Consider the following 26896-nt stretch of genomic DNA (forward strand, 5'->3'; position numbering starts at 1 on the left):
CTCTATCCTTAGGACGGCCTAACATTTTTTAAAGTTTACTGATAAAATACATAATTATTTAACTACAGTATACATTCCATTCGTTTTGATTTTCCTTTTTTCTCAACATGAAACTACAGAGGAAGTATCTGCAAGCTTTTTCTCTTGGTATGCAAAGAATGCACATCCTAAGTGAAAATTTCACATATTTCTCGTAATCACTGTTTTCATGCAAAATATTTTGCCTTCTAAGAGCAAAAGTATAATCAGGTTATTAAACATTTGATTTTTTGAACTTTATATACCGTTTGAAGAACTATAAATTTTATTTTTGTAAGTGAAACCCCCATACTGAATTTTTTTCTTCGATCTACTTTATAGTAATCTGTTCGTTTATTGAATATTTCTAAATTTAATTCCACTGTAAAGAAAAGCTATCTGCAACAGCTGCCATATTGCAGAGGTACCTCCACTCTGAAGTCAGCGGGATTTTAGACAACACACAATTTTGTCTAAGAAAGCACAGGATTTGTAACCACATGTATCATCAAAATAGCCGAGTAAATCATTACTATTAGAAAAAAATTTCACTTTTAAAGGCCATGGCTTAATCATTGAGCACACCCCAAAAGATACAGTACTTATATTCACAGCATTGTGATAAGGACCAGACCTCACGTTAATCTGTCATGATTTAGTAGTTTTGAGTTTGTCCATAAATTGTTTGTGAATAAACAAGGAAGCCATGATAATCTAATCGATCTCGAGGTTTTGTTTGCAGAAATATAGTGATGTGACTTTTTATCTAGCCATGCAGAACTCAGCTACAGAAATGAAACAATCTATTTTACCATTTTACTAGTTTATTTAACTTTTACCTAGTTTGTCATGTAAATATGTTTATCGTTTCCAGTTACGCGCTCCAGCACCGAGTGCCACAGGGCCCCTGTGGCTCTCGAAACCTCTCAGAGCTTTGTATTTGCCTCATGTTCCACCTGTACTACTGTTCAGTGTCACAAAACTTGAGATTTTTTCAACATCTGCCCTCAAGAGCGTCCGGTTGGCAGGATGCGATGAGGAAAACACTTCTAACCCAGGGAGTTAGTTTCCAACTAGGTTTTTTTTAATAATTTTTGATATAGCCGTCACTGCGGCATTTGGCTTCACATGACGCTGTTCGCTGTTTTCGCTGGTGACTGGTCCCTGAGGCTGTTTATTAAAACCACCACAATCTGTGACACACCCACGGACCGTGAGCCCGGCCGAGGTGCTCTGTCCCCGCCGCCGCCCCTCACGCCAGGGCGGCCGCGGCCGCCGCTCCCGCCCCGCCGCGTCACTGCCGGAGCGGCCCAAGATGGAGGGCCGGCGGCGGGGACCGGGATGCGCTCCCGAGGCTTCGGCGGCCGGTGCGGCGCGGGCCGGAGCCCCGCGACCCTCGGCCGCCCCAGCCGCGTCCCGGGGCCGGCGGGACGGCCGGTGGGTGGTGCCGGGGCGCGGGGAGCGGGGCCGGGCGCTGCCGGGCCGGCGCTGCGGCGGGAGCGGGGTCCCCTCGGGTGGAGCGGCGCGGTGCCCGCCTGCCCGCGGCTCCTCCGCCCTCAGGTGTCTGCTCCCAACAGCGAGCTGGGTGTGGAGGGGAGACGCGACTTCGGGCCGCGGATTGCTTGATGGGGATGAAGTGCTTAAATGCCCCAGGGCCCAAGCTCTGGTAGTGTGAGGAGGAATCTGGGAAATGAGAAATAAAACCGCCCGTGAGCTCCAGCAGAGCTGCCGGAGCGCTCGGCTGGTGGTGAAGCGTGTGGAGGAGCCGGAATGCATGACACTGCGGCTTCTCCTGGTGATAAAGTTCAGAGCATGAGACATCAAAAGCATCTCTGACACCTTTTTTTGACTGTGTGTGTAAATGCTGAGTGCCTAAATACTTGGTTACTGTAGTGCATTTAAAAAAAAGGCTTTCTCATCTGCGTGCTGTGTTGTCTTGCTTTCTCTAAATATGTAATGTTGAAGAGAAAAAGAGAAGGTATATTTCTGCATAATTATAGTTCTACTTCACCTGCTGAAGGTGTGCAATGTGAGTCAAATTAGCTCCTGAAACTGATAATCTCTGGTGAATTAACTGCAGTTCAGAACAAGAAAAGTATTTATGCCTGAAATACTTGAAAATACTAAAATTCATTAAAAAGGGTATAAACAAATTAGTAATTGGAAATACCAACCTGACATTCTATATGCTAGATTAATAAAAATGCTTTAATGATGCCAGGAGGTTTTAATTAGTTAAACATACAAAATCTATTCAGCTGTTTCCTGAAAGTGTACACAGACATGATATTGCGCTGATTGTTAGTGTTTTATCCTTTTATCAGAGGGTACCTTGCTTAGTCAGTTTTATTTCAGTAAATGTTCAGAGCTTTTTAGAATATTTGTAGTACAAAGAGTATTATAATAAGTATAATAATCTCCAAAGATAAATGAATTAAAAAGATAAAACATCATGTTTTATGTAACTATAATCATACTCTGTTTAATGACTGGCTTTAGTGCTATAATTATGTTCTTACTTACAGAAGAGTCTACAGCTGTAGAGAAGAAGATGAAGCCTCTTACCAGACTCAATATTCATTCTGCATTCTGGATTTTGGCCTCAATAGCTGTGACATACTACTTTGATTTTTTAAAAACTGTTAAAGAAACTATGCAAGCAGATAGGTAAGGTATCTTTTCTTACAAAGAAAGTTGTGTTTTCATCTTACAGTCATATTCAGTTTGTTGCATCTGAACACTATATTTTAAATCCTGGTTAAGCAAGATCTATGGTAGGAGAAGAGAGAGATGGGACTGTTCAACTTGGAGAAGGCTCAGAGGCACCTTGTCAATGCAAATATCTGAGGAGAGGGTGCTGAGAAGACAGAGGCAGACTCTTTTCAGTGGTGGCCAGTGACAGGACCAGAGGCAGTTGGCACAAAATGAAACATAGGAGGTTTCTGGACATCAAGAAACACTTTGTTACTGTGAGGGTGACTGAGCACTGATGCAGGTTGCCCAGGTAGGCTGTGGAGTCTCCATCCTTGTAGATACTCAGAAACCATACGGACATGGTCCTGGGCAAATGGCAGTAGCTCTCCTTGCTTGAGCAGCAAGGTTGAACCAGCTGACCACCTAAGTCAGTATTATTAAACTAATTTTTAAGTAAATTCAGTGCTTAAAATTTTGCTATAATTATTTTTCCCTGTAGACTACTGAGCCATCTATGTATATGCAACATTTGTTCTGATAGCAGGCATTTTATTACTGTACCTTCAAGTTTTCATTTAAGTACAAGAAATAGCTGCCTCTTTTGTTGAAAGTGTTGGAGTTTGCCTTTATTTTAATAAAATCCCCCTGAAATTAATCTTTAAATGTCAAACTGAAGTTCATTTCTCTACTACTCTAGACCTCTTTGAGTAGGTTAGTGAAAAATTAATAAAATAATTTCTCTGAAGCAATTTCTATTTCTAGTCTTTATTTTCCATTATGTTAATTTCAATGGGATTGATGAGTGTTAAATATTTTTATATAGCTTCAGCTGGAAGTGCTTTTAAAACTCCCATTGCCATTGTCATTACTGTATTAGCCTGTGGAAGCTGCACAGGGCCTTGCTCTGGGCTGTGAGGTTCTCTGGAGCTGCTCTTCCAGGCTAGATACACCCTTCATCCAGTTGGCTGTGAAAACAAACTAGTGACTCCAGGATGTAATCAAAATTTTGGGTGTCAGGACCCTGTCTTCCTGCACTGCTTGTGTAAGTAGACTGTGGCAACTGCTCTCTTAATGCAAAATTCATAATTGGTAGTACCAAGGTACCAAAATAATGTATGATACTTTGCTGTACCATTACAGAACAAATGTTACCTGAGTAGGAAGATCCTTGATTACCCTTTCTAACTTCGTTATCGAACTATAGTAATAAGAATTTGCTTTTAAAAAATTTTATTTGCTAAATACCCATTCAAATAAGTGTAAGATTTAATTCAAGTGCACCTTCCTCACAAGTTGTTTCCCATCCTAGTCTTGAAGTATATCCTCAGAGAGGCTCAAAACTGTGTCTTCCTAAATAATCAAATCACATACCCTGTGTTTTCTTGATTCTGAGTTTGAAGTCCTGGATTTCTCTGTGGTTTTCTTCAGCATCTGTAAAGAAAAGTCTTAATGCTTCTTGTCTGTGAAATTTGAGAGTTCACAAACTGAAATCTCATTAAAGCTTTCTGCAAAATTTCTGTTGCAGAAAAAGTTTACAGTGAGAAGCACAGTTGCAGTGAAGCCTCTTTTGTTTCATTACTGACAAGGTTTTGGTGTGGTAGTATAGTAGATCCCTGACAAGATCAGTTGCATTACATTTCCAAGATAGTTGAGGGAAAAATTAAAGGAATGATGCACTGCAAAATTAAACTCAGTTGTGTATATTAGACAGCTTTGAAGGGCAAAAAGTGTTTTGTAAAAGTAATTTAAGATAAAAACTACAGGAACTCTAGGCCATAATCGGTGTAATTAACAGATATTATCTGTTCTGTTTCTAGTTTAGAATGAAGATTAACGTGCCAGCTGCATTGTGACTTTGCCTAACATAGTTTAATGTGCTTTTCTTCCTGCAGTTGGTGGCTTACCAGTGGCACTTGTTTATTGGCTGTGTGTTTATCTGTTGCCTTTTACTGCATCCTGTATCTTGAGTGGTACTGTGGAATTGTGGACTATGATGCACAGTATCCAGCACTGATTCCTATCACAACAGCTACCTTTATAGCAGCAGCAATTTGGTGAGTTCAAACACTGTACAAACTTCTGCTAAACCTTTGCAGGTCTGTGTGTTGATGGGCTCATTTTATAATTTCTGTAATTCTGCTCTGTGTATTGGTCACAATACTAGTTCTGCGTAGCATAAAATTTCTTCCAGTGTCAACTTTCCTCCACAAAGGAAGGGTTGGAACAGTTGAAATTGTATATTAAATGTACTTGCAGATGTACTGGATCTTTTCTGTCTTGCAAGTGTATGGGAAAAATGAAATCCTTAGCTTTGTTAGTGTAAATTTATCACTTTTGACAACAGTTTGTGTGGTTTACAAATTAAGACAAAGTAGTATTCTCTACCTGAGAAAAAAAAACCTGATCAGTTTCAGTCAGAGTTCTTCATTATCCAGTAATCTATAAGTAGCAAACATACACAAAATGTTTTCAGATACTTTATTTATGAGATTATATGAGTCAGGATTGAGCAAATGTGCATGTGAGTGAAAAAAATTATATGTGTGTGTGCCATTATATGATTTGCTCTCTGCATGAAAGCTGGTTTCCTCTTGTTTAACTGTTGTATCTGAAAGTCAGTATTTGTTGCAATGGTGGGGAAAAAAAGGAAGACTGAAGAAAATAAAGGTTCTCTATAGTTTAGAGTTAGTCAAACCTATAATTCTTGTAATTCAGTTGTAAAAGAAGTTGGTTTTCCCCCTGTCACTTCAGTTAATTGAAATCTGGCTGGATGGAAGTTCAGATTAGGGCTTTTCTCAGCTGCCCTGTGCCCATGGAAAAATCAAAGAGTAGGTCATTTTCAGGGGCTTCAGATACAGAGATTCTGAAAGTAAAAGGTATCTTTACCCTTGATGGGACTGACTGGACTTGCTCAGTGCAAAACCTGCAGCAGCTGCTGAAGTTCTAGGATGAGTTGTCATTCAATAAACAGTAAACTAAGGTATCAATTTAATAAGTATGTATATGGGGTGTTTTAGTTTTGTTTTCATAAAGAAGCAAGTATTTTTCCAGGTTAAGTAATTTAAATCTTATTTCCTCTTGTGACTTTTTTTTTGTGTGCCTGGTATTTCCATAGCATGGCAACTGAACTTACCAAATACTTCCTGCTTTTATTCCCAGTTTCAATGTTGCCTTGTGGCCTGTCTGGTCGTTTTTGACGCCTTTGTTGCTCTTCATTCAATTTATGGGTGTTGTGATGCTTGTGTCACTCCTGGGATAAGCCCTTCAGGTAAATAATTGAATTTTTTGAGCACACAAAAGCATTTGTGTGCATTTGTCTTGTTGTGTGAACTGCTTTGTTAGACATCTAAGGATTGTAAGACCATTTAAGGATTCCTTCTCTATGTTTTCTCTGCACTTCTACAATATTGACATTTTGTGACACATAGAGTAACCGGAGAACGTGCAATTATCTGAAGGGGAAGAATATCCTTTTTTATTCTCTAAGATTTCATTCTAGACAGTGAAAAGAAGTGATTAGTGAGAATGGGTGGTTTGGAGACATATAGGCCAAATACCTGCAGCTTTTTTCTGGACTGGGAAAACTTCTTAGCAAAGCTGTTTGACCTGATAATAAAGGGGAGAAGCTATTAACATCCATATGCAACTGCTTTCTCTAATTTTTTCTTTATTCAAAAGCTTTGTCTTACCTTTAAGTACGTTGTTTTCATTTGCTGTGATGAATAGTACAGATCAACCTGCTTATCTGGAAAACTGCCAGATATGAGAAGTTCTTTGTTATTCCTAAAAAGAACTTTTCAAAGGCAAACCTGTCTGTTTTGTTGACTTGAAAAATTCATTTTCAGTAACTGCAACATTGAAAATGGATTCCTTCTGTTAGGATATATTTGTCAAATGAATCCTGTGAAATGAAAAAAGCTAAGGAAGACATCAGAGAGCTCAGTAAATAGGGTCAGGGGTGTCACAGGTGTCTACATCATCCAGGGAAGTTACTCTTCTTTGTTCTTAAGAGAATGGGGAGAAGCTGTTTGGCTTTGCTTGCCATCACAAATCCTTTTTGGTGAGGAAGTCCCTCAGCATCTTTATGAGTGCAGTAAGAAGAATATGACAATGCTAGATTTACAGTGTAGCCTCTTATAGTGCCAGAGTTGTAGGCAAACAATGTTTTAATGGCTGGGACAGTGAAATGATTTTTTATTATTATTTTTAAATATAAACAAACTAAAACTAGTGTTGCTTTTTTTGTCCTATTTTCTAGATACCGAGAAACCTGATTTTTTTAGGAGGCAATTAACTTAGGCCATATTCTGACAACACCTATGGACTTCCGAAAAATACAATACTTAATTCAGAATCTCTTTACTATGAGAGCTTCAGTCACACTTATTGATTCAAACTTACTCAAATCATGTTTGTCAGTCAGTTCCTGTCTGAGCACTGGAAAGATGTGGGGAAGTTCTGTATTAAGCCAGAGAATTCTTTGCCTAATAATTATCGCTAAGTTGTTATTTGGTGTTGCAAAATCATTAACTTACAGAGTTAGTACAAGATACAGCTTGTGCAGTATATATAAAGTCTTCCAACATTTTTATTAAATTGTGTTTGTTTTTTCTTTTCTTTCAGCTTCATGTGAAGGACTCAAGTAACTTCTATCCTGCAAAGTGGATGGGATGTCACTTTTGTCACATTCCAGTATCTTTATTGTTTCTAATACTGCCTGTTTGCTCTAACTGATACCATAATTCTTAATCTACGTGATTTATAAATAATGGACATAACTGTAGGAAAAAGAAACTGAATAGTGAATAATTGAAATATAGGTTTTACATCTCTTGGCAACATAAAGCATTTCATTGCTGCTTTGTAAAGCTTCTATTTATGTTTGAATATTAAGCACATGGGTAATAAGTCATAGAAACATAGAATAGTTGGTGTTGGAAGGGACCTTTATCATCTCTGGGGACCTCAGATGTCACCTAGTCAACTTCCTGCTCACATCATGTTGTTTGACTGGAAGTAATTGATGCTTAACTGAAGTGTTAATGGAGTTTTAATACTACATTCTTTCCATTTGAATTGACAGCTAAAATACTGTTATCTGGAACCTGTGTTTGTACATATAAACTTACTTATAGGAGGCCTCTCTTGATCTATTAAATTTCTAATGTTATATGTGTTACCATGTAGGAAATATTACCTAATCTCTTGAATTCAGATCTGCTAGTGTTTGGAAAAAAGTATGGATAGGGGCCTAGAAAGCTGGTTGACATTTGTCAGGGGCATCAGTTAAATAAATAAATTCTGCTTGTGCTGATACAGTTTGTCCACAGCCAAAGGTGGATGATCATGCTGTGAATAACCAACAATATAATGAACAATATTAACAGTACACAAGAAATTCAGAGAACAAATTAAATTCTTTCGATGTATGCACTATTTTTCAGTATTCAGGATGTTTTTATTTCTGTAAATTAACTTCTGATTCTTAGCAGTGCCTGTTAATGTAAGTTGCCATTGTCCTTCCTCAGCAATGAAGAGGCTGATATTGACTTAAAAGCTGTTGGTCATACTCAATTGGAAAAATAAAATAGCATTTTATTTTTATTAGGTGACTGTTCATGTTGACTGAGATTCTTAGCTATCTGGAGACCTGGGCACCATCCAGTTGCTAGACCACCTTATGTAGATCCTTGTGTTAAATGCTTTCCCGCCCACGGCTTTTGGAAAATAGGACAATGTAGAAGCTGGGTATTGAAACTTGTTAAAATTTACGCCTTGTGATTGTTTCTTGAAGTCTGGACTGTCAGAGGATACTGTGTTCTTCATTCTGACTTTCAGATTCACAGCATTGCTGAATACAAAATATGTGAAATGTTTAGTTTACATGAAAAAGGTAGACATTGTCTTTGGCTGTTACTGCTCCATTAAGGAAAAAAGTTGCTGTCAATGTCTCATACAAAAGATCAGTCAAACCAAAATAAAATATGTTCAGCACTACTTTAACTAGTTTGTAGAGTGAGTTAACAGCTTGATTTGTTGAAATGTAATATTCAGGTTCCAAAAACAGTTGTGCTTCACATCTTTTAAGAGCAAGTTGCTTATTTCTAGGTGTCCATCTTTTAATTAATGTTAACTCTTTTATGTCTGCATACATAGGTACATTTGAGTAACTTTGTTTATTATGATACTTAAAATGCAGTGTTGCTCAGGGATGGTAATTATCACTGTATTTTATTTGTCAACTATATAAGTGCTCTAGGTGTTTTAAGTTGCCTTGTAATCTTGAATTAAAATTACTATTTGCTACCTGTTTTTCGAATTTATTCTTCTGGACATCTTAATAAACTTTGTATGAAAGTGATCAGTTATTGTTCAGTACTTAATTAACTGTCTAATTCCACTTTCTTGGAAACTTTGAGTGCATCCTACCATTTTTCCTATAAAATGGATGTTCATGTAGATTTTAAATACTGTACTTGACTCAGAGTGTCTTTGTCTTTCATGACCCCTCACTGTGTTTATTGAAGGTGTAATACCATTCTGTTCGTCCTTGGAGAGCTGTTTGCTCTCTGATTAGTCTGATGTCTTTTTCTGTGAATCCTGGATAGATATTTCATTGTACAAAAGTCCTGTGAAGTCTTAATAGTTCCCTGAAAAAAAATTACGAGATAATAAAAATCCCCACCTCTACCAAAGCTTGAATGCACCAGCTTGCTACAGACCACTGTAGGTATCTTATGTATCCATTTACATTAATTTCATTTAAGTATGAGAATGTGTATCAGCACCAAAGAGCTTTGTTTACAGGTGACAAAGGATGCTCTTGAAGTAAATGCTCTTGATAATCTTGAAGTAAAATTGTCCACACAGTGAAGATTATTTATCACAGTTACCCACAAAAGCTCTTTAAAATGGAAGCATCTTCCTTAGTTATTCTTTAAGTGTTACATTGCATAAGATAAAAGTAGGATTTGGCATTTCCACAAACTTACGAGAATGGCAGATGTAGCTATGAGCTAGAAGTTGCTGAAGCCTGAACTGTTTGATTATTTAAGCTTTTTATTTATACTGCTGTTGCAGACTAGACAGAAACATAGGGCTTCCAGTTAAGTGCATTCTTCAAAAGGAAAATTTGCAGATGGCTTAATATACTTGTTTCTTGAGGACAGGCCAAAATGAATAAAGGACATGAGCTACTACTTCCTTGTTTACCTAAACAGGTGATTGTCCAGAATTCACTCATTCCACCCTTCTGCCATATTGTTTGTTCTTCCCTATTCTTGAAGAGGAATGAGAATCCCAGACATTTACATGTAAGTTCAAGGTGTCCTTTGTTATTTAAGAAAAATACCTCTTCAATAATTTCTGGCTTCAAAAGAGAAAAAGCTTAGAACCACTCTAAATTTTGGTGGAGGAACTGGAGAAAATAAATGTTATATTTTCAATATATCCAAACTTCTTTTAAATGTAACTGAGCTAGTGGCTTAATTTCATGTGAGATGTGGGTCACTCACTGTAAAAACCAATGTTTTGGGTAACTGATATGCTACCAACAGGTACAGAGTAAATATGTAAGACCTGCCTGGCCAGAACAAGGACCAGTCTGTCTTGGTATTTGGCCTCCAAGCAGTCTCAGTACTCAAATACCTAGAGTTTTGAGAATTCATATTGCATGCAACCAAAATACCATTAAAAACAAATAATGGTTTACACTGGGGGAAGTTCCTCTCAACCCCTACAGGCAACCAACTGGTGCTCCAAATCTTGAGGTTTGCATACCTAAATGGCTTGTGACCATGGCTCACAGTTAGAACTAGGCAGTTTAAGTAGACAAAGGTCAATACTTAAAATGTGTATAAGTATTGGGAAAATGAATAAATAAGAAGTGGACTAAATTCTGCAGAAGTTTTTGCTCCTTTGAGCTCAGTAGTTGCTTCTCCAGCTAGCAATCAATATAATCCTGTGTTGTCAGAATGAGACTTTCTAAAAAAATAAGGCAAATTGCTGCTTTTGAAAGGTCTAGACAATTCCTGACAACGGAGGTTCTGTACTACCAATGAAAGTACTGATTGCCCAGAAGAAGGTGACCTGCGGGCCCAGAGCGTGAAGCATGGTGGGTGATCCCGTTGCCACCTCCGTGCAAAGGAACCAGCTGTTGGCTGCAGGTCGGGTTCCATCCACCCGTCCTTGCTTTCTCCCAGCATCTTACTTCCACACGTTGGCTGTTCCTGGGCTTTCCAGTCACAGCTGCTAATGGTCAGGGGATTTTGTTCAGCACTCGCTGTCTTTCCCACCTCCCTGCCTAGGGTATATGTTACTCTGCACAGGTCTCTCTCAACACAGATGGACGCTCCATATCCCCCACAAAGCCAGCCTGGCAGGGCTCACCTACCCCTTCAAGAGGGACTTGACCTCCCGCCTCCAGACTAACCTTCTCCCTTACGCTGGTCTCGACCCCAGCTGCTGTCTGAGTCTCAGGCAACGCTGTCCCACAAACACCTCAGCATCCTTCCACTTTCGGCGGCCTCCCTTCCCAACGGGAGCCCGGGGCTCCCCGCGGCCAGGGACCCTAGGCAGTCCCCCCCGCGGGCAGGCACGGCCAGGGCCGCGGCCCCGCTCCGCCCCCGGCCGGGATGGGGGACGGGCCAGCCTCGGGGCTCCCGGGGGAAGCGGGGCCGCCTGCTCGCAGCACCCGGCCAGCGGCGTGGGAGATGGAGAAAGCCGCCGGTTCCCCCGCGGTGGGCGGCAGCTACCCGCAGAAAAACGCCGAGATCCTCAGCAGCCAGTACGGCATCAACCTGTTCCTGGCCGGGCTGCTGCTCACCTTCGCCTGGGCTGTGCACGCCGTGGGCATCAGCAAGAGCCACCTGCTCTCCTACCTCATCACGCTGATGCTCATCCAGCTGCTGTGGATGCTGTGGTACCTCTGCAGGAGCTGCACCCAGAGGAGGCTGATCCGGGACAAGGACACACACGCCGGAGCCCGCTGGCTGAAGTGTAAGTACCGGCCGGTGGCACAAAGGGTGGTACCGCACAAGGGACATCTGTGCCATCACCTGTGTCTGCTTTGTTACCCTCTCCATCCCTACCAGGAGGCATCCTGCTATTCATGAACTGAGCGCACATGCAGCGCACTCTAAAGTAAATATATGCATAAGCTGAACATACTCAGAGATTGTATGGGAAAGCTGTTTGTTAAACATCCTCACTTTCCAACCTACCATTTACAGTGCTGAAAGCTCCGGTGCCTTTTTTCCCTTAGCAGGTTGGCTTGGCAACACTTGAAAAATTAAATATAGCTGCTGGAAGAGGCAATTTTTTGGTGTCTTGCAGCTCTTTTGGAGGAATTACCACCTTTTCCAGATGATATAATGCAACTTACTTTAGGGTAGTACCAGCCAGAAGGGTCCTCAAGTGCTCTCTATACCACTGTATATCAGAGATTCCCATTTATATGTGTACAGTGATGCTTTAGAAACATCTGGAGTTAAGACAGAAAAAGACAAGATTCCTGATCAGATCAGTTTGTATATCAGTATATAAAGTAGTTAAGAAAGGAATCTAAAATGAGCATTAGCCTGTAGGAAAAGTATACAAGTTGGCAACAGTAGTGGTGGGATGTGATGGCCCTTATCTGCAGAGTCAGGTGTGTACTGGAGTTAGGATATAAAGGTATGTTGAGAGAAGGTATTTGGGGAGCACATTACAGAGTTGTAGTGATAGGAATGCTGTTTCTGGGTACCAAAAAACCACAGAAACAACCTACATCAGTGCTGTGTGGAGTAACAGACAAGCCCAGTTTCACCAACCTCCTCCTCTTTTCCAGTCCCAGCACTGTAAATGATAGATTGGAAAGTAAGTATTTTAAGTGGAATGCTGTAAGACAGCTTTTTATAACATAAATATAAAATATTTCCTACCTGCTAGCAATGAGACAACAGTTAATTATCACAGCAGTTAATAAAATATCTAAATTAAAATTCCAAGAACATCTAACACCTGATTATTTTGAAAAGTGAGGTTGAGCTGTGGAAATGTAGTTTGTTCTCAGTGTCAGTGGTTATGTGTCTTTTATTTTCTTTGCAACTGCTAAACATTGTATATGAATTGCTCACAGAAAATCTATTTTTTTTTAATCTAATATACAGCCATGGTCTGTAGACTCTTTCCTGAAACATATGGAATTCACATACCAGATGTTGAATTGTTCCTCTTGTTTATTTACTGTTTTCCAAGCCCATATTCATCTCTCAGCAATTTCTCATTTATTAGCTTATGTGGCTTACAAAGTTCTGAAAATCATTAATGCAAGTCTTAATTTGATCCTATCTTGGACCAAGCTATGCTTTTGTTACTCAAAGGTAGCTTTCCCCTCCAAAGTATGGAATAAATACTGCTTAACATGGGTAAGTACAGCAGGATCCCCTGCCCTTTTTCTTTTGGCACTGCATTCACAGCATTTCATTTGTCCTACAGGTTATAAGGAGTCACAGAAACTTAGAAATAAGATCCTGGACTGAACTACTAGGTTACCTTACCCATTTCTTTTACCAGCACAGGATGGCTCTTTGTACTGGCTTCTCAAGTGGTGCGGCTTCCATGACTTCTCTTGGATGTCTAGGCTGCAATTCAACAAATTCGCCCTTAGGGAACGACCTACACTTTCCTATTCTTAGGAGTTTCTTGTAGTTACAACAAGTCTGTACAACTCCTTTATCCTCTGCTGGGAAAAGAAAACTTATTTGAGCTAAGGAAAAACTCAGGTGACAATTCTTCTGCCAAGATCCCCCTTGCCCTCCTCTTTATCAATGGTTTTGTCATAGGAATCTTTTAACTGAAAGACTGAGAGTCCAAAAAGAAAAGGGGGGGGTGTGGAGGGGTACAGACACATTTTCATCAAGTCTTTCCACAGAAAGCTTCCTGCAATTTTTTTACTAGTTTTATCAGCTGCTTTTGAAGAACATCTCCTTGCTGTCCTTGTGAGAGCAAATGTCCTTGTATTAAACAATATAAAATGAGTATATTTTCATGAATCCTTTCAAATTGTGAATATCATTTTAGTAAAAGTGGTGGTAGCTGCCTAGAGCATTTTGCTATGAAAACTGTTGAAAAAGAACAATTTAACAAAAATCCTCCTATAACTGAGTGAGTCCTTGTACATATTTAAGAATGCTAGGACGGGTGGTCAGATTACAAAAATTGCTCACAGGAAGGTTTTCTTGAGCCTTTTTGCACCAAGGTATCAATTGTGTGAACCCCAGAGCACGGTTGTTTTCCTGCTTGCATGGTTACCAAGAATAACTCCAATAGTCTGAATGTGGGAAAAGTTTCCAGGAGAGGTTTGTCTTTAATTCAACACAGTTATCCTGACCCAAATAATAACAGGGAGTCTTATGAAGCCCTTTCCTTGACTTATTACAAACGTTATTCCCCTAAGTACACTCTCCTATTAGGAAAAGCTCTCTGACCATTTTTTTGGAAGTTCAGCCAAGCGAGCCAGGGAACTCAAAATGAAAATAAATTGGCTCCACAAATGGCTTTGTTTTATCACATTATCCAAGCAGCACAGCTTCTGTTTACAGCACTGACAACTGGTCAACTTAAAAAGCTCTCGGCAGACTTCAACTTATATCTTTTTACTGCTTGCATTGATTTGCCAATTATTTGAACAGTATTTTAAGTTCAGGGTGGTATTTTTGCAACTGTATCATTATGGCTTTTGTTCTTCTTGATGGTTGATAGAAAGAAACGAACCAGCATTTAGCAATATTGAAAATCCTATTACTGGTCCCTTAAGATAGACAGGTTTCAATGAGTATTTAAAAAAAACCCCAGAAACAGTGCTCAACAGCAACCATTTCATATTTCTAAAACTTTCAAATGGAAATAGCAAAACAGTGGAATTATCTTCCCTGCAATTACTGATATCCATTTAGCATTAGTACATAAATCTGAAGTTTCCATCAGGAAAAATTAACACAGAAACCATCATCATACTACCTGTATGGTCATGACTGTTGTGCTTTGATTTTTGACTAAGCAAACTAGTACAATCATTCTCTTTTGAAGCTCATAAATAAGCATGTTGGTCACTTAGTATACACTTGTAGAGTGGCCACCTGAGTGATTGCCAGTAAATTAAATAATCTAACATTAAAAGAGTCATATAAAGTCTTCTAATCCCTAGAGAACAATGGCAAAACTATTGATTTCAATGGAAACAGCTTGAACCCACCAAATCTCTGATGGATATAAAAGAAACATGAAGAGTGATTTGAAGGCATAAACCAAAATACTCAATGTGAAAGAAAGTTTGTGTGTTTTATTGTTGTCATTTCCCTCTCAATGATCTGCTGGACACTGAGTTGAGACCGTACAGCTGAAATACAGACCTTGTGAAATGGAACCAAGACAGAGCGGAACTAGAGTACAGGTCATCTTTGTAAAGACAAGATGCATGGATGGTGCAGGAGACAGATCATAATCTAAAATGTGTTTCCTTTTCACTTTAGTGAATTTAAACCTGAGCCTCTTGCCTTGCTTTCCCTTCCCTCTTCACATTTTTTCTAGTTAACAGGTCCCTTGTGATCCTATTCTGCTGAGCCATTCTCATGAATAATGGAAGCAAGGATGCAGAACTTTTTTGTTATAAAACACATTTTCTACCCACTTTGGTCTGACATTACTACTTCACTGAAACAGATCCTGAGGGCTTAAACGTGCATCATAAATGCATTGGGAAATTACCTTAATACTGTTACAACTGGGGACTTAGAAACCTTTCTGTACTCTGTAAAGTCAACATGTGCACAGTAATTCACTGTGGAGTTAACGACAATCTTTTGCTTCAGAAAATAGTATTTGCCTTCTTATTGAAACAATCATAACACACATGAAGTCCCTCCAATTGTCATTTCCAGACAAATAGGCTGTTTCCTGCATACTTTCTAAATAAACCATGAATCACAACATCAATCATAGAATAATTTAGGTAGAAAGGGACTTCTGAAAGTCATCTAGTCTGAACACCTTGCTCAGAGTATGTCCAGTTACCTCAGGCAGAGTTATTTCAAAAGAATTAGACATTCTAATTTATTTTAGAATTATTTACATTCTTTTGATAAGGAAGAAAATGTATCATTGGATCTCAAGAGTAACATAGAATTCTATGTATTGTGATGTCATGTACTTTCATACATAATGATAATGGCACATGTGATCTCAGTCCTGTTACATGTGTTAGAATATAAATTAGCTGATGTAAGAAGCATAAATTAGGAAAGTACGTGGGATTGTACACATGCATGAAGTGCAGAGCTGAGGTTTTAGATTTTGCAATATTAAACCAAAGTTTTTATGTCTTGGTAGAAATTACACTCAATCAGTAATTTGGCATTCTTTAATTATAGATATATTTTTAAATTTTTTATATATATTTATATACAAAACAGAAACACAAAATTCTCCTGAAATTCATGCCATTGCAATTAAAAAGGGTTTTTAAGTCTATTTTTGTTTAATTTTAAAGGATTAATGAAATAATAAACAAATTTACAGTGTGTTTATAATTTCTACTTAATTTTATCAATGCAATTTTAAGAATAAAGGTATTATTCATTAAATAAGTAAATAAAATAGTGCTACTTTTTTCTTACCACAAGTCAAGTGGAACATGTGGTGCTTATATGGAAATTAAGTTGTGGCCCCTTATAAAAGTTAAATATTCATCAAAATCAACATTAGTGATGTTATTTACTCTGTGGGCAATTACAAAGAGAGATTAAGATACTGATGGAGATATACATCACAAGGTCCAGTTAAGGTCCATGCTAAATTCTTATCTAGTCTTCATTAAAGTAAGCCCAAATTAAATCCAGTGAGAGCTTGTTTGAGTGAAAGCCTAAAGAAGAAAAATCACAAACCCTCTGCTCCCCCTCCTGAAAAGAAACCAAAACCAGGTAAATGAAGTCTTTAGAGTTTGGTGCAGTAATCTTATTGCCAGCTGTGCTTAGTCATACAGGTACAACCCCATAATTAAAAAAAAAAAGTATCAATAATTGAGCAATGGGAAACGTATTTTAAAGTTCTTTAGGATACAAAATGCATATTTAGAGAAATATATTAGGGCATTTTTGTGTGTGTGAAATATACAGGACTGAAATTAAATCTTTAGTTCCTTCCTAGGAGAACAAACCACACAGCTCATTGTAGTTGTGGTCTCTGAGTTAAAGTGTGACCCCTGAGCCAGGGGGAGGTCACACCAAGTGATTGTGTTACTTCCCACTGTCGAGCTTTTGGGCTTGGAGACTGTAAGGTGATTGTTCAGCTCCCCAGAACTGTACAGTTTGCTGTGTGGCTGCCTAGAGCATTAATTCATGCCCTCCATGGCAGCTGCACTTAGGAGGCTGACCCTGCTCGGAGCTGGGAGCCCCCTGAAAGGTGCTGAGTGTCTCCAGGTCCTGGCCATGCAGGGCGTGTACTGTGATGTGCTTCCATAATATACTGGCCAGAGGCTTTCACAAATTAAAGTCACTTATTACACTGAGTCAATTAACTTCATGAACATCGATCTACTTTTATTCTACTAAACAAGAACACAGATATTGATTGACTTTTATTTCCCTACACAGATTTTAGTGTATTGTACAAATTGTCTCTAGGCACTGTAATTATACATTGACATTTTCTCGTATCTTTTTCATTTGTAGGTGGGATTACTTTATTTGCAGTGATTACTTTAATTCTGGACTCTTTTAAAATTGGATATTATATTGATTTTTCAAACTGTTTATCACCAACTGAAGGCATTTTTCCTGTTACACATGCTGTGCACACCATCTTACAGGTAAAAGTCACTGCTTGCAATTTTATATTACAACTCCATTTCTTCCCAAAAATATGTTTTCTTTTGTTACCAGTGGATTGTATACTACTAATTTAATTTCTAAGCATATCACAGAACACTTTTGTGGACTAAACGCTTGTGCATGTATGAAGTATGTGTAAATTCAAGCTTTGCAACCTGGAATTGCTCAGCCATAAAATTCATATGGGTTTGAAAAAGGAATAATCAAAAAATGCTCTCCTATAGTTGAAGTTACATCTTATTTTAAATTAGAGTTACATATGTAATTTTCATAATTTTCAGGCTAAAAACAATTCCCTTACTTCTGTTTGTAGGACATGTCACACAAGTTCAATTCAGTCTATCTATCCTGATGTCCCATTGTGGTTAAGAGTGGAGCCTGATAAGTCAAAGGGACAAAACTCTTTCTAGCAGGTTCAGAAACACTTGCACAACTTTCCTATAACAAATGAACATGGATATTCCTTCTAGAAGCATTTTGTTGTGCTTATCAGTGGCTGCACAGTAGCAAGAAGTCAGTGACTCCTTTCAAATATTCCACCTGCTTGCTTGTTGTAAGGCTTTGGCCTCATAGTGTATGGTGACACTCCATAGCTGATTGTTTCTCATATTAATTCCTCTGAGCCCCTGTCAGTAGATTTCTAGGAAAGAAGGAAAGAAAAAGGCACTCAACTAAAATACTTAGTTATATCCAGGTACTTGTATACACTTTCCAAGATGATTTAGTCATTCAAAAAGAAAAGAAAGATTTTTCTAGCAGTTGTGGTTGCATGTAAATGAGCTTTTGAACAACCTACTTTTCCTGTTTCCTGTAATAACAACAACAATAAAAAGCAGCATCGACATTTAAGTAGTAGCTCTGACCTCTACAATGTTTTTCTCTGGGGGTGAAATCCTGATTTGGTTGAAATAACCTTAATTTCACATTCTTGTAATATGCACTCTCCAGGTCTTGCAACCTCTTTGCTTTACCTCTGAAAAACAAACCAATGAAATTCAGCCCTTCTGCCCTGCTGATCTGCATGCAGCATTCTTCCTTGCATCCAGTGACCCTGAGCTGACAAGGTTTCCAGTCACCATGAACTGGAGTGTGGAAGAACAGTGTATAACAATGCTGAACAAAGGGAACAAGAGTGCTAATTTAAATGTTACATCACCCACTGTTGCTGAATTTATCACCTACAAAGCTTAAAATAATGAAAGCTTGAATGTTAGCCTGAGCAATCAAAGAGAAAGTTAAGAACTAATTTACCAGATAACTCTTACCTAAGACATATCTCATGTCTTTGAAACAGGATGAAATTACAGCCGAGAACATACCTAATGTGTGTCATCTAAAAACCAAAGGATTTCTTTTCTCCAGAATATGTGTCAGATGCTGTTGTATTTTACTCTAAATGAGGCATCCTGATATGCCATTAAATTAATATATACTTACTGCACCTGTGTATGAACTAACACATACCTGCCCTTCCAAGACAGGCTGTGCATTATCCTCTTTCACAGGCAGGTGTCCCTTTGAAGAAATGAATATTCTGTGAGCAAAAATTGGATTTTATGCTATTTCTTTTCCGACTTTTCCTGTTCCCTCCCACTTCCTTGTGTCTGAACAGATCTTCAAAAATTATTGTTTTTTTTTTAAGTTTTGAAAAATGCTTTCAGATCTGCTGTCAGATTTTATGCATCAATTCCAGAATGGGAACTTGAGTGTGGCATTAGAGACTAAGGTAATTTCAATTTGATTTCAGTTGAAACCTGCATGAAATTTTGTACTCTGTACATCTGGGGTTTTACAGTGGCCACACCTCTTATTGATAAATGCCTCATTAGAGGAATTAATGTTATTGTTGGGTAGTGTAGCTGAGCCATAGGGAACTGCATTTGCCTAGCTTTTTCCAAGATCAGACATTGAATGCTTCAGACAACAGCAGCTATGAAGGCACCCTACATTTATGGGAACTGTGGTAAAATGGACTTCCAGTTACTCCAATTGCTGAAGAAGAACCTAAAGTTGTTTTTACTTTTCAGACCATTTCTGAAACACTAAACTAGGCAGCTTTCGATGAGAAATCTTTGGACTTTTTGTCTCCTGATAGTTATCTATTGTTGAGTTCAGTGTCCTAGGAGCTACTGAGAGTAAGCAGTTTCACCCTAACATCCCTGAGGAATATTGGTATAGTTCTCCTTGAACCTGTCAGCACTCGGAACCAGTTTTGTAGCAGCAGTCTCTTTCTGAGGTCTCCATTATGTTCCCACAAACAAAGAGTCTTAATTTTATTCCTCTTTCACCTTGACTTGCTAACTCATTATTGTTATCTCTCTGTTTTATTTTCCACTTGAGTTTTCTGCACTATCACTGAGTGCAACTGCTGTGCTCTTAATGGGGTTGTCTCTCAGGCTGATAGCACAGGCTTTTCTGTTGCTTCCTGAGTGTTTGCTGTTTTATTAGTCAAGTCTGGCATGCTTTCACCTATCTCTGTCCCTCCACAGAATTTAATATATTTAATAAATTATTCAAACTTAGCATGACCACACCTATCCGCAGGTGGTAGCTTTATTTCCTTTGTCACTGAAAGAAAAGTCTCTTCAGATACAGAAGCAAAATATGTTTTTGTGAGTGATACTGAGATTTTCTACTGTCAAGCCACTGATTTTGCATAAAAGAAACCTCAGGTTATGGGAGAATGTCACAGGAAATCATGAGCTCTTTCACATGCACGGAGATGGAGCTGCGTCAGTTTAAATCATCAGAGGTTTTAAATATCAATGTTTCTGTCTGCAGATGCACTTTCCTTTCTCAGTGTCACACATGCTCATTAGTGTAATAATATTTCTCTGTATTCCTTTCATTTAGGTTTACTTTCTGTGGTGTCATGCGAAGGATGTTATCCAGTCTTTCAAAACACTTGAAAGGTAAAGTATATCTGACCTTCATCTGGAATGTTAACAGGTGTAGGTCTGTACAGGACTTTAACACCTACACCTTTACTGTCTTAGGGACAGTGAAAATATACAGAGGTTGATTCTCCTCTTGATTGTGTTAAGTAGAAGGAAATAGAATAGTTAAATAGAAAATAACTCCATTTACCCTTATTTAAACTGTACTTATATTTTTTAATACACAATAGTAACAGAATATATGTATTTTTCTCATGAGAGAGGGAAATGGCAATGTATGATACCACAGTGTCATTTACTTTTTTTGAAGGAAGGGTCATGTATGTGTTTTCAGACTATGCACTACATTATATTTTCTTTATTGAGCTACTGAAAAGGAATCTGCATCAGCAACCTGTAGTCAGAGCAATGTGTCTGGGGCATTTTATACTGATTTTTATGGAAAGTACCTTTTTAGAACTAGATCTTAGACACATAGAACAGGTTGGGTTTGAAAGAACCTTTAAAGGTCATCTAGTCCAACCACCCTGCAAGAAGCAGGGACATCTTCAGCTAGATCAGGTTTCTCAGAGCACTGTCCAACCTGGCCTTGAATGTTTCCAGGAATGTGGCATCTACCACCTCTCTGGGCAATCTGTTCCAGGGTTTCACTTGAATCTATGCTGGTTTAATTTAAAACCCCTTGTCCCTGCTAAAAAATCTGTCCTCATCTTTTACATAAGCCCCCTTTAGGTACTGGAAGGCTGCTTTGAGGAGAAGTTATCACAGAAGGCTTTGCAGTGTCAACTGGTGATACCAGCTCTGTTTATAAGTAGATTTTAAAAATCCTTAATTCAAGTTTATCACTGAGAACAGTGTGAGAAAGAACTGTTTCTTGGTGAAGGGACATGAACAGCTTCAGGTACAGGAGAATCCCTGGCAGAATGTGGTGAAAGGACTGTGCCTGAGGAAGAGATACTATGATCTTCTACCAAAAAAAGGGAGTGTTTGGCAATGGAAAATAATTATTTTGTGGATTTTATTAGGAAGTTCAGAACCATTAATGCACTTCTTTCTCCAATGCCATTCTGTTCCACCAAGTCTGAAATTGTGTGTCAGAGACCAGGATTCTCAAAAATGCACGGAGACCTACCCTCATTGTACCAGTACTTTGAATGGAATAAAGCCCTCTGTTAACTTCAGCTCTGTCCAGGAGACACAAAGGCATGAACTAGAAGTTAGAGAAGGCAATGGTCTCTGAAAAGAAAGACCAGATACAGTGAATATGAAGGAGCACAGGAGAAGACTGTGAAATATAGTTTGCAAAACAATTAATCTTGTTCAGACTGTTCAGTCACTGTCATCAACATTAAGCTTGTTCAGCCCAAAGAGAGAGCATAACAAATAATAACAACATCCTATTAATAGATTAATACATTAAGCCATCGTGTTTCTGTAAAATTTTGGAGGTCTAATATTCAGAACTTCTTTAGAGATTGTTGATGATTGTTTTTTTTCTCCTGCTCCAACAAATAAATAGTGCCATGTAGCTTGTCTACAGAAAGTTAATCCATTTCATCTGAAATACATGGAGATACAGTTTGTGCAGATTCCTTCAATAATCACTTTATTTTGTAGGTTTGGGGTTATCCATTCTGTGTTCACCAATTTGCTCCTGTGGACAAATGGAGTCTTAACAGAGTCAAAACATCAACTGAATGAACATAAGGAAAGACTAATCACACTTGGTTTTGGGAACATAACTATAGGTAAGTGAAAGGGTTGGCACATTTTGGAATTCCTGCTCTAGCACACTCATACAAAATACTGTGTCACAGTAGGATGGATCTGGGTCATGTAGGGTTATGTCAGCACAGTCATTCTGGAGCACATGGTAGTGAACTGATATGTAGTCAGTTCAGACCAAAACTAAAATGTTACATGGTCATTAGCATATACGTCAGCAAGGCTGTTGTTTTCTTCTAAGTTCCAAAAATACAGATTTTTGAAAACATTTCTTTTGAGGAATAATATCACTGAAGTAGAACCCTTTATTAGTAAATTAGACCCTTTATTAGTAAATCATAGAAGTAAATTGGACACAGTTCAATTGAACACAGCAGTTTTAAAACAAGACTTTACTATTTACTAAGTTATTCAGAGAAAAACAAGCATTGATAACCCTCTAAATCCTTCCCAGAAGAGTGGTTACATGTGGTCTGGGGTCCTATGGGGTTCAGTGGGGTGTCTCAGAGGGATAGGAGTTATCCATAAGTGCTGCTTTACAAGACAAGGATTTTGCTCTGGGTGTTCTTTTTTAATAATGAATAATTTTCTCCACTGTTAAGATGGTGCAAGTTGTAGTCAGCAAACATTTAGTATAAGGAAAATATAAAGAAAAAATCTTCACTATGAGTCTGGTGAGGCACTGGCACATGTTGCTCAGAGAAGCTGTGGATGCTCCACCCCTGGAAGTGTTCAAGGTCAGCTTGGATGGAGCCCCGAGCAACCTGGTCTAGTGGAAGGTGTCCCTGCCCATGGCAGGAGGTTGAAATTAGATGACCTTGAAGGTCCCTTCCAACCCAGGCCATTCTAGATTCTATGATAACTTCTGGGGAGACTTTCTGCTTTCAAAATCCAGTGAAGCACTGGAAAATCAGAAGTGCTTAACTTTCAGACGAAATAAAAGTTCTCAGCAGCTATAAGCTGATAAATTTCCAATGGAAATATTTCCCATAAAAATTTTAGGCATTTTTAACAATTCCTGCCAAAGTTCGCATATAAGTGAAAACAATTTTAAAATCTATAAAATATTATTTCACTACAACTGTATCTAAAATTATGACCACCATTTACATCTGTTGGAAATTATTACCCTTTATATGTATCTATGGAAACTATCCAGTTTCCATTAATAGTCAGGTAGCTGAATTGATAGTCCAGAGATTTTGTAATCATGGAGCATTAGTAGACAACAAGTAAATCAGAAGTTGATAACTTTTCTTGATACTTTTACTTGTTAAATAAAAGCAGCTTCCTTATATTATTTCCTATTATTCTGCTGACAGAACTTTTATACAACTGTGAACAGTCAGAAATAGCATCTGAAAATTGGGGAGTGAAGCAGTGATCCACAATATAAGATTGGCATTAATATACAATCCACTGCAAAAGCAATTTTTTCCATCTCTTTAACAATGTGTATTTGAGACAAAATAATACCAAGCTTTCTCCTCTTCTCTTCTGTCTGAGATATAATGATTTCATAGGTTCTTCTCAAAAGGAGAAGACTGATTTTTGTTGAGTTTTTTGTGGTTTTGTTTGTTCGTTTGTTTGGTTTGGTTTGGCTTTTACTTTAAAACTGTTCTGGGACATTGAGCCAAAGTATCTGTGGTTTACTTTACCTCTTTCTTAAATGACTTTTTAATAAAGTGGTTTTGCTATTGGAAACTACACTAGTGTAAAGAGCTGATAAAAATGAGAGTATAACTGAGCCCTTTCCTTGTTAAGCTTGTTCTTGATCTGATCCACAATCCCTGAACTTCTAGAAAATCTTCTCTGCTGAAGGACTGAGGATTCAAAGTCCTTGGCATCTGGATTTCCATGTTGTAAAAAAAAGAATTTTACCAAGAACCTGCTGAAGTTTTGTACACTTCAGTGCAGCATTTGTTCATGATGTGATTATTGCTCAGTGAGTGAGCAGTGAAGTGGGAGATCATATATTACTGAAGCAGCAAAAGCTTTGTTAGGTTAATGACTTAAATGGTGAGGTCTTTTCTCAGGTGGGTAACTGGGTGTTGTTTGACTGAAATCTTATCTTTTGTGTCTTATTATTAAATTTATGTTTTATTTATTCACTTTAAACAAGAAATCAGTATAATGCACATAACTAATCTCTCCTTCTCCTTTAGTTCTAGATGACCATGCGCCTCAATGCAATTGCACAACAACAACTCTCTGCTCGATATTTTCTCAAGGAATATATTACCTATATCCCTTTAATATAGAGTACCACATCCTGGCATCCACAATGCTCTACGTCCTGTGGAAGAACATTGGCCGCAAAGTTGAGCACCACCAGCAAAGCAAAACTCCATTCAAATTCCACGGCATAACCGTTGGAATGATTTTCGGACTAATCGTGCTAACTAGCACAATAGCCATAGTTGTTGTGTATTTAATTCAGATTGGAGGTTCGAAAATCAAAAGCGAGTTGGCACTCACTATGTTTTACTTGCACGCTATCTTTGTGCTGGCTCTCATGTGTACAGCTGGAATTGTTGCCCTTCTCATCTACAGACTGGAAGACAGATCGCTGGATAATTCCAAGAATCCTGCTCGAAAACTTGATGCAGAACTGCTGGTGGGCACAGCTGCAGGGTCCTGGCTGCTCTCCTGGGGCTCGATCCTCGCCATTATCTGTGCCCAAGCTCATCCAAAATACACCTGGTATAACCTGCCCTACTCTGTTCTGGTTATCATTGAGAAGTACATTCAGAACCTCTTTATAATTGAATCCATACACCGTGAGCAGGAAAAGGTTAATGACGACATTAAGACTCTCCGAATAGTGACTATATCTCGGGGGAGCACTTTGTCCCTTACCCCCTTGTACAAAGAGATTTACAATGGCAGAGCCACTCGTGACACCGGGGAGGTGCCCTGTCTGTTTAAGGGCAGTATCTGTGGGAGAGATAACGATGGTGCTGGTGTTGCCAAAGAAGAAACGAGTCAGGACAATACTTCGGTCATGCATTCGGCCTCAGATTTCTCATTTTACAGGAGAAACTCAGTTACTAACAACAAGAGGAGAATTCTGAAGAACATTGCTGCCTTTTTATTCCTCTGCAACCTTTCGGTAAGACATTTTGAACATAATTCATAAGTTAATATCCAAAATCTTCCCAGCCTTTCAAGTCTGATAAGTATATTAAAATTACATGGGCCTATAGTTTGTACGAAGTAAATTTTACTTTTTCTGGAAGAAGTGAATATGCCTTTGGGGGGACAAAGGTTATTTGAATGTGGCATATGGGAGCCTAGGCTCATTTCAGTCACCAGTCCAAAAACAGCAGCAGCAGTGGAAGCTTGAACCCTTTTCCACCAGTGTGCCCCAGTAGCAACAGGGAGTGTTTTCTTAGGGACTTCTGAAACCAATTTGCAGTATGGTGGAGTCACAGTCATTAAGGGCTATTGACTTGTATTGCTGGTGATTAATATTGGCCTCGCGTTCTTTCCTTGCAGCTGTGGATACCCCCGGCATTCGGGTGCCGCCCGGAATATGACAATGGACTAGAAGAAATAGTTTTTGGCTTTGAACCCTGGATAATTGTTGTGAACCTTGCGATGCCTTTCTCCATTTTCTATCGGATGCATTCAGCTGCCTCGCTCTTTGAGGTCAATTGTAAAACATAGATCATACACGGTCCCTCAGTGAACAATTGGTTGAATAATTAATTAAATAAATAACAGTTGAAGGAGTGGATGAATGAATGAATGAATGTAGCAGCTGCTCAATAAATAGAAGATTCAATATTTTTTTTAAAAGAAGGGACCATAGCTAATAGCATGTAATTGTTTTTATTTTTCTTCCACATATTTTGTTATATATGTGGTGTTATTGTATAGGTACACTTTTCAGAATCATATTAGTGTTAATATGATTAACACTACATAATAAAGTTAATTCAATCTCATTAATCTTTGTTTTAGTCATCTGGGATTTGTCCTCTATACGATTTGTATAGCTTTGTTTTCATTCATTGTGACTTGTGAAAGGGGTTTACAAAAAATTCTATATGACTTAGCAGGGAAAATCCCAGGAGGAGCTGAACTGAGTGATGCTCCTGAGTCACAGCGATACTAGAAAAACTCCAATTCTTAATTCCTAGCTTTGTTTTTTATAGTAAAAACTGAAAATATTTGCTATGTAATTGAGATGTGGGAATTAGTTTAGACTTCCTGAATACTGATAATAATCAATATATTATTATTATTATTTCCTTTATTACATAGCAAGAAATCCAGGTAAGTAACATGTATGATTAGGTATCATGCTGCATATAACTTTTTCTGATAAAATATATTTCTAATAATTGTTTTGTATTTACTATATGGCATAACAGATAAATAAAGTTCATCTTTTTACTTAATTCTTTATTCAAATATTCTTGACATGTTTTAAGAGAAAAAATAGTCTTAAAGCTTATGTTCAGGTATATGTGTTCCAGTGCCAGAATGATGTATATTCTCTGTACAATTTTTTAATGAGCTGCTAATTTCTTTGTAGATCAGTCTCCTGGCTGGAAGATAATCACAAGTCTTCAAACAAGGATGCTGTAAAGCAAAACTGAAGCCTCTAGAAATCTGGAGGGCCTTTGGGTGAGGGGTTTATAAGCATAGTTTACAAGATGTTAGAATATAATCTCAAATCCTTATGAT

General features: G+C 38.3%; 2 protein-coding genes across 2 annotated transcripts; both read left to right on the forward strand.

The window, feature by feature from the left end:
- Nucleotides 1-1581: 1581 nt before the first annotated feature.
- TMEM128 (transmembrane protein 128) lies at nt 1582-9034 on the forward strand. Its single transcript, XM_050338597.1, has 5 exons — nt 1582-2038; nt 2544-2685; nt 4605-4766; nt 5872-5980; nt 7336-9034. The coding sequence occupies exons 1-4, from the start codon at nt 1975-1977 to the stop codon at nt 5969-5971; spliced, it is 468 nt and encodes a 155-aa protein (XP_050194554.1). The 5' UTR covers nt 1582-1974; the 3' UTR covers nt 5972-5980; nt 7336-9034.
- Nucleotides 9035-11423: 2389 nt separating this feature from the next.
- OTOP1 (otopetrin 1) lies at nt 11424-25870 on the forward strand. Its single transcript, XM_050338395.1, has 6 exons — nt 11424-11709; nt 17421-17557; nt 20433-20491; nt 22094-22224; nt 24367-25313; nt 25700-25870. Exons 1-6 carry the CDS (start codon nt 11424-11426, stop codon nt 25868-25870), a joined length of 1731 nt encoding a protein of 576 aa, XP_050194352.1.
- The last annotated feature ends 1026 nt before the right edge of the window (nt 25871-26896 follow it).

This window comes from Myiozetetes cayanensis, unplaced genomic scaffold (assembly GCF_022539395.1).
Source record: "Myiozetetes cayanensis isolate MyiCay16 unplaced genomic scaffold, myiCay2020 scf7, whole genome shotgun sequence".
Taxonomy (NCBI): Eukaryota; Metazoa; Chordata; class Aves; order Passeriformes; family Tyrannidae; genus Myiozetetes; species Myiozetetes cayanensis.